The sequence below is a fragment of the Micropterus salmoides genome, unplaced genomic scaffold (assembly GCF_014851395.1).
Source record: "Micropterus salmoides isolate LMB-PRFRI ecotype aquatic unplaced genomic scaffold, ASM1485139v1 Ms_hic_scaffold_13, whole genome shotgun sequence".
Lineage (NCBI taxonomy): Eukaryota > Metazoa > Chordata > Actinopteri > Centrarchiformes > Centrarchidae > Micropterus > Micropterus salmoides.
The window spans coordinates 17,014,880-17,023,211 of record NW_024040374.1 but is presented as its reverse complement, the minus strand read 5'-3'; the positions used below and the strand labels follow the sequence as shown (position 1 = coordinate 17,023,211).

General features: G+C 42.0%; 1 protein-coding gene across 1 annotated transcript; it reads right to left on the bottom strand.

Annotated features, from left to right (window-relative positions):
- Window positions 1–3,913: 3,913 nt before the first annotated feature.
- On the bottom strand, window positions 3,914–6,767 carry LOC119901355 (insulin receptor-like). Its single transcript, XM_038716984.1, has 2 exons — window positions 6,761–6,767; window positions 3,914–4,512 (listed from the first exon to the last, which is right to left on the bottom strand). The coding sequence occupies exons 1-2, from the start codon at window positions 6,765–6,767 to the stop codon at window positions 3,932–3,934; spliced, it is 588 nt and encodes a 195-aa protein (XP_038572912.1). The 3' UTR covers window positions 3,914–3,931.
- Between the last annotated feature and the right edge of the window lie 1,565 nt (window positions 6,768–8,332).

Genomic DNA, 8,332 nt, shown 5'->3' with positions numbered 1-8,332 from the left:
AAGAAGTCTGAAAGTTTTCCAACAGCTGGCGTCCTGGACAACACAATCTGAAGTGTCATTGCTCCTCCCCTGTTATTATCTCCACCGGGCATAATCATGCATTTGGTCGTGTGCGCATCTGCCCACAGCTAATCTCGCATACTACTACACCCATTAGCCTGATATATTTTGTGTACATTTATGACTGCATTCTCATAATCCTCTGGAGGTTGTGGTGGTTGTCAATTTCTTGAAAAACCTATTTTATTGACTGAACCTAGTGTAAAGCTTAGACTTTCGCCATTTTACGATCTGAGTTACGTTTGGGAGGGGTTTTATTTTGTGTGATGTTTACGACAAACAGTTCTAAATAAATGACAATGTTTAAATTGAGACGTTTGGACTTATTGTGCCATTTATTGTTTCCTTATTATGTTTATACAGCGACAGTACCATTACACTATTGTATAAATCTCAAAGAAAACTGAGACTACACTATACAAAACTATTATAGTAAAGCACTCCTGTGGTTCAAATCTTACCTCTCGGGGCGTTCCTACAATGTTTTGTGGCAAGGACAATTATCCTCCTCCCACTGCCTCTCCACAGGGGTACCCCAAGGCTCAGTGCTTGGGCCCCTTCTCTTCTCAATTTACACCACCTCACTGGGGCCGATCATTCGCTCGCACGGCTTCTCTTACCACTGCTACGCAGACGACACGCAACTCTACCTATCCTTCCCGCCAGGCGATCCCACTGTCTCGGCGCGGATCACGGACTGTCTATCAGACATATCTGCATGGATGAAGGCTTGCCACCTTCAACTAAACCTCTCTAAGACTGAACTCTTGGTAATTCCAGCCAAGCAATCTATCCACCATAAACATGAAACTACAAATTGACTCCGCAACCATCACTCCAACCAAGGTGGTGAGAAACTTGGGTGTCATGATTGATGACCAGCTGTCCTTTTCAGACCATGTTGCTAATGTCTCTCGGTCATGCCGCTTTTCTCTATACAACATAAGGAAAATCAGGCCTTACCTCACTCAGTACGCCACCCAGCTTCTGATCAGCCCAAAATGACTCATGTCACTCCATTACTCAGTGACCTCCACAATCAAATTCAAGTCACTAATGCTTGCATACAGAGTGACTACTGGGTCTGCACCCATCTACCTAAACTCCACAATACAAACTTACGTTCCTTCTCGGCCGCTACGCTCCTCCAACGAACGCCGCCTGGCTCTGCCCTCCCTACACACAAAGCAATCCCAGTCCTGGCTATTCTCATCTGTGACACCACGATGGTGGAACGAGCTACCACACGCCATCAGAGCAGGGGCGTCCCTCTCTAACTTCAAGAAGCTCTTGAAAACTCATCTCTTCCGAGAACACTTCCTATTATAACACCTCTAACTCCTAACCTCTAACATGCACTTCCCTTTTGATTGCACTTTTTGCTAACTCTTACTTCCTTCCCTAGGTATCTACCCCATTGATGTGATATGTACTGTGAGTTCTTACTAGTATTTATTGCTGCTCTTACTAGTATGTATTGTCAGTTGTAGATCTGTAGTTGATGCTCTGTTGATATCCCAGTCCTGGCTATTCTCATCTGTGACACCACGATGGTGGAACGAGCTACCACACGCCATCAGAGCAGGGGCGTCCCTCTCTAACTTCAAGAAGCTCTTGAAAACTCATCTCTTCCGAGAACACTTCCTATTATAACACCTCTAACTCCTAACCTCTAACATGCACTTCCCTTTTGATTGCACTTTTTGCTAACTCTTACTTCCTTCCCTAGGTATCTACCCCATTGATGTGATATGTACTGTGAGTTCTTACTAGTATTTATTGCTGCTCTTACTAGTATGTATTGTCAGTTGTAGATCTGTAGTTGATGCTCTGTTGATATCCCAGTCCTGGCTATTCTCATCTGTGACACCACGATGGTGGAACGAGCTACCACACGCCATCAGAGCAGGGGCGTCCCTCTCTAACTTCAAGAAGCTCTTGAAAACTCATCTCTTCCGAGAACACTTCCTCTTATAACACCTCTAACTCCTAACCTCTAACATGCACTTCCCTTTTGATTGCACTTTTTGCTAACTCTTACTTCCTTCCCTAGGTATCTACCCCATTGATGTGATATGTACTGTGAGTTCTTACTAGTATTTATTGCTGCTCTTACTAGTATGTATTGTCAGTTGTAGATCTGTAGTTGATGCTCTGTTGATACTTGTATGTTATTCCTCAAATGTAAGTCGCTTTGGATAAAAGTGTCTGCCAAATGAGTAAATGTATTTAAAACAGTGAATTCATCTATATAATAAAACAAACAAACAAAAAGATTCTCCCTACTGTAATGCATACAAGATGGACACACAGCCTGCCATGCACTCCCTGTTCCGCAGTCGCATGCCCCAAGACACACCTGGCGAAGATCTGCACTTTACTGAGTGCACTCTCCCAGTTCTAAATATTGTTTTTTTAACCTACCCATTAAAACAAACTGAATACCGCACACCTTGTCTAAGTAAAAACTCTAAGGCAATGTGTGTGTTTGTATATGTGTAGAGAAGGAGAGTGAGACACAAAGAGAGCCATTTCCTGTAGTATTACTTTCACGACAGCGAGACCTGGCAGAAAATCAAGGAGCCGAACATTATGTGCGGGCTGCAACAGTCGATGTTAAAGTATAAACATGGCCGAGGTCGTTACGCTTTGAACGCCAGCCTTTCTGTCAGACACAGAGACATAAGAGGAAAACAACACAAGCTATAATCGCCTTCAAAAAATAATAAGCCTTCTGTCTGTGTGTCTTACAATAGAAGCCATTCTCTATGTTTATGGTAGGAGAGGAAAGACTGACTGACCGACCGGCCGACACACTGGCAGCAGCACCAAGCAAGCCCACAGCTGTTTTTTACTAAAAAGGCTGAGAAAATCTGTACAGTTTCTAACAAACAAAGTGTTCTACACTCTCTATCCCTGTCCATCACCTCTCTTGCTCTAACCCTCTTTCTTTCCCATAATGCCTACCTTTGAGTTTACAGCAACGCAGTTGAGTCATTTCATACATCAAGCAGATACTGATCCTATAATTACAGATCACTTGTCCACAATGCTCCAGTCAATGAATGGTAATCAGAGGGAGTCCGTGACCCCTGCCTGCTGATATTAGGAGCAATCCTCCACATCGCAAAATCATTACATAAACCAATTGGAATGAAAACATTAGTCGTCTCAATTGATTTCTGGGAGGAAAAGATCTCCAGTGCATATTCTCATTATGCGTCTCAATGGACCACTTCACAATGAGCAGCATGATGGATTCTGGAAAGGTGCTACTACACTACCATGTCTGCACACAGCAGCCAGTCAATACGAAATTTTCCCACTGCTCCATACAGAAATGTCAGACTTTTTTTTCCCAGGCTGGTTTACATGCCAGTGATTGACTTCGTAATCGGTATAAAGCAGGGGTTTTCAAAGTCACCCTCCCCCAGCACCCCAAGTAAGATTTGAGACAAATGCTGGGGATGTAAACAGGAAGTATATTGTTGCAATGGAGCCAGTTAATTAGCTCTGGGATATAACTTGAGCCCTGTTTGTATCACCTGTGTTTGTTTACATTTTGACAAATTGGCACCATTAAAAGCATGCCAAATTAGCTATTAGCAGTTCCGGTTTGCAATGTACCGATAAGTGTACAGACAAGGATCACTGAAGAAAACCTGATTATTCTCAGGCAAGTTCTAGAGTTATAAGAAGCGTCTTTTTTCTACGTTTTCTTGTCAGATTTATGGACATTTAGTTGGATGGACATCAGAGATAATGGAAGGATCTTCCCTTTAACTCTGGGGAGGTATGGCTCACAGTTTCAAAACCTATAGTATAAGTGGAGCATATAAGAAGGAAAGAAGGGAGAATAAACTCTCCACTGTTATATGCACATTAACACACAAATACACTTACTTCTCTGGCAGTGGTTCTGTGACCAGCATCGTCCCCTGAAGTGTCCGTTGATGGTGTTCTGTGAGCAGATGGTCTGACCTTGGGCCGTGCCGGGACAAACATCTCCGCACTCTCTCTCGTTCTTATTGGCCACGATGAAGTTGTCCTCCACTGAGTCTAGGATCTTGGACCAGTCCAAGGTGGCCAGGTAGCACAGGTCTGGATTCTTCTCGATCCTCACGGCGCCCCGGGTGATATTCATGAGACTGTAGAGGCCCACCTCCTTCAGCTGCAGCATCTCGTAAATCACGAGTGCGTAGTTGAAGAAGAGGTTGTTTCCGCGGATCACTGTCAGGTTGGGGAACAGATCGCTGAGGGACTCGAGGCCGTAGACCCTGAACAGCAGCATGTAGTCGGTCACCACTCGCAGCTTCGGGTAGCTGAGGCCCCGGAAGTCCTCGGTCTTGGTCTTAAACATGAGCAGAATCTTCAGGTGGCCCTCGATGATGGTGCAGTTCTCCAACGACTGGAGGTTGGTCACATTGTTCCGGATGTCCTTGCTCTGGCAGACTGGAAGGATAGAAAAAGTAGGGAGAGGTGAGAAACAATAATAAGCCAGTCATAAAACAAGAGAGCACAGAGGGAATGTGCATTTACACTAAGCTGCCACTTTATTACGTACACTTAGCTAAAATTATGCAATTTAAACAGCACTGAAATAAATTCCACCTTCAAGAAATTGTTGTTGAAACTGTTTAAGTGTTAATTCAACTTTACGGTCATTTTGGAGGCTGTGGTTTGTTATGCCGTTGAACTACACTAGCTGGCCACTTTATTGGGTACACCTTGCTAGTACTGGTTTGGATCCCCTTTTGCCTTCAGAGCTCAGTGTTTCCCATACATTGATTTATTTATGGCGGCCAACACAGTATCAACGCCAACCACCACATTTAAAATCATGTTTGATTGCAGAGCTGCTTGCAACGCATATATTTGCTCAGCACTTCGTTCCCTCTCCCACTCCCTCTCTCTCTCTCTCATGAGCACCGCTGCACAAATCTGTCCAACACAATTGCTGTCAATTTTGGAACTGCCTTAGTTCTTCATATGGCATACTTTCAACAAGGTGTTGGAAACATTCCTCAGAAACTTTGGTCCATATTGACATGGTAGTATCACGCAGTTGCTGCAAATTTCTCTGCTGTAACTTCACGATGCGACTCTCCCGTTCCACCACATCCCAAAGGTACCTGGTTGGATTGAGATCTGGTGACTGTGGAGGCCACTGGAGTACAGTGAACGCATCGTCATGTTCAAGAAAACAGTTGGGTTTGTACCTAAGGTTTGTACATAATAAAGTGGCCGGTGAGTGTATTTGCATTCAGCTGAGTGGAACTGATTCATGGACTTGTTTTTTATGTTTCAGCATATTTATGCAATGTAAATGTTTTCATGTTCATGTTTTTACTCCTATAGAAAACAATAAGAGAGCACATCACATTCAAAATGAAACATGACATTCCTCGCAATTAGCTTGATTATGGTTTACAGTAACAGGCCAAAAAAAAAGATTCATCCGTGATTTACAACAGTCTAAAAACAACCAGATATGAAAATCAACAGATCATTCTTTTACCCCTTTAAGCCATTAAACCACTAGTGATTTGTATTAAGTAGAGCAGAGTCATTCATGAAGCAGCTTCACTAAAATCCCCTCTACAATCTGACTGGCCACAAGGGCCCTCTCCCTCCCCTCTCTCTCTCTCTCTCTCTCTCTCACACACACACACCGAGTCTCTCTGTTCTCATTGGCTCCAGCAATATTTCTCCAGAGAGAAAATGATTCTATGGCACCGTCTGATCTGAATGAAGCAGACATGAAGGGGTTAACAGAAATGAAGCCTAGAAGCAAAATGCTTATCCATGCTCATTCATACTCTTTAGCTGCTGCACACTGGCGCGCACACAAGCCCACATTTGGACCGGAAAATGCATGCACACACACTCACATCAGAGGAGTGGAGAATTCATTAGGGGACAGTTAAGGAGATGTACAGAGAGAAAAGGCGTGCTGCTGCTGTTGCATGCTTGGTAAGATGCACATTTCCAATGTATCCCTCTGCAAAATTAGTAAGTGGAAAGAGAGAACGCCTCATAGCTTAAATTATATAAAACAGGTGTCACAATGAAAACATAATTTATATTGTTGCAATTATGTCAGAAAGCTAGACACATTTTATTTCATCTTTAAAAAAAAAAAAACAGGTTTACAAAGTTACCAAGAGGACACAGAGCGACAATACTTCTCACACATGATCAGCTGTCACATCAGTGAATCAATCATGGGTTAGTAATTGACTAGCATGTTTATTGACATTGTTTGTGAGGGGTCTGAGACGTTTTGTTCTCTCAACTGCAATCAATTATGCACCATAGAAACAAATAAGAAGATACCTCCTAAGCATAGCCCAGATTCATCGCCGCAACACTAAACGTCCTCCTCCCTTGAATCATCTTCAACAAAAACATCATGAACACCCATACATGCGGGACATTTCTCTACCAGATCAACCAAATATATGATCAGGTTTGTTCGTCAACACCTAGGCCAGTCAAAGTGTCTGCTTATGTGAACAGACTTGCTGTTTTAAGTAGAAGAGATATGTTTTACTGCTTGGCACAGCAATGCTGAGGATGATGTTTTTAAATGCATGCAAAAAATTCCACAATGTCGCCACACCCTATTTACTTTCAGTGAACACGCTCATTAAACATATGATACTAATTTGTTCCACATGTACCGTGTCAACAATCCTACCAGCCATAACGGCCCAAAACAGATGGTATGAACAAAACCAACATGCGACAAGAGTGGATTTTAATGCAATTTGTTAATGAACATTACAAACGTGTTTCCACTACAAGAAACAAAACATCAGGTTATTTCTCTCAGTCATGTATTGGATTACAATTACACAGACCTTTATGGCCAAGACAAATTTTGCCAAGTGACAAATAAGTTTTTGAATCTTGAACTAGAAAAGAGCAGCTTGTAATTTTAAGATGCTGAATTTAATGAAAGAAACTGTTCCTCTTTCACAGTACGAAATTAATCATATTCAACATTAAACCATTCTGTTAATCAAATTTGTCATTACACTGACTTCCATTTGTACAAACAAAGTAGTGAAAACGGGCCTGGCCTTGTGCATGTAGGGTAAAATGAGCCCCTTATCACAGAAGCAATCTAATGTCTCCATCTAGTCTGCTGCTTTCGATCTATGATACAGACACACCTGCTAATCACACTCGGTCTGTGCCTCTACATGGTGTGAACCCCATCTGCTCACCCCTCCCCATGTATTACACTCTATCCACACACAAAAAAAAAAATAATCAATCCCACTGCAACATGCATCTTAAAATAGAAATAAAAGTCTAAATGCATTGCAGTAGTCTTGGTTCTATTGAGCGGTTATTGGCCCTCATCATTCCCCAGGTGTAAGCTACCCATTAACTTCCCATTCTGTTAATGGTTAGCAAGACGAACATGTCAACAATCCAGGTACAAACTCTGATCATCAGCACATCAATGGCACAGTTTAAGGGACTTCTTATAATGGACAGGAGCCAAACTACTTACTACAACAGCATGTTGAGCAATACTGGTGAGTTGTTCAGATGTGGATTTTGTCAGAGTGGAAAAAGTCAGACCAAGATATCAAATGGTCAGAACATAACGTAAGTGCCACTGGTAGCCTCTTGTTAGACTATATATTTGAATATCCATGCATAAGTGCATGCATCAGGCATAAGTGTTTCACATATTTTAGCATGTGTATGTGTATATTATCTCTTGATTTTATTTTCTGTGGATGTGACTGATAAATAAATCAGAATAAATAAAAATGGCTTCACAATTCAACATTCTATCTATTCAAAATATTTTCAGTGAAGAGAAATACCACACGATGTGGGACTAAATGTCAAAATCTTGCTATTTGCCAGGTAGAGCACCTGACCAAAGAGTGATGAAACATAGGCATGTTGACAATAGTTCTCCTTTTAGACCTGGTGACAAGACATTTAAGACAAAAACTAATTTACTGCAACACTGTATTAAACAGTAGCCATCAACGGTGCTCTAATCTGCCTGCCATCTTGTTAAATTGAATTACTGGACATCTAAATGTGTTTATATTTGTCACAATACTGAGACCTGAACTAGAGGAAGATCAGGTTGCACTACATCCCCACTGGGCAACATCTGTCCATGGCATCGTGTTAGCAGCAGTGTACACAAACTTCACAAGGAAGAAGCAAAGAAGAGTTTTCAAAACTAAATGAAAGCGTACCAAAATATTTTACCATGATAAAGAAATGATCCCAA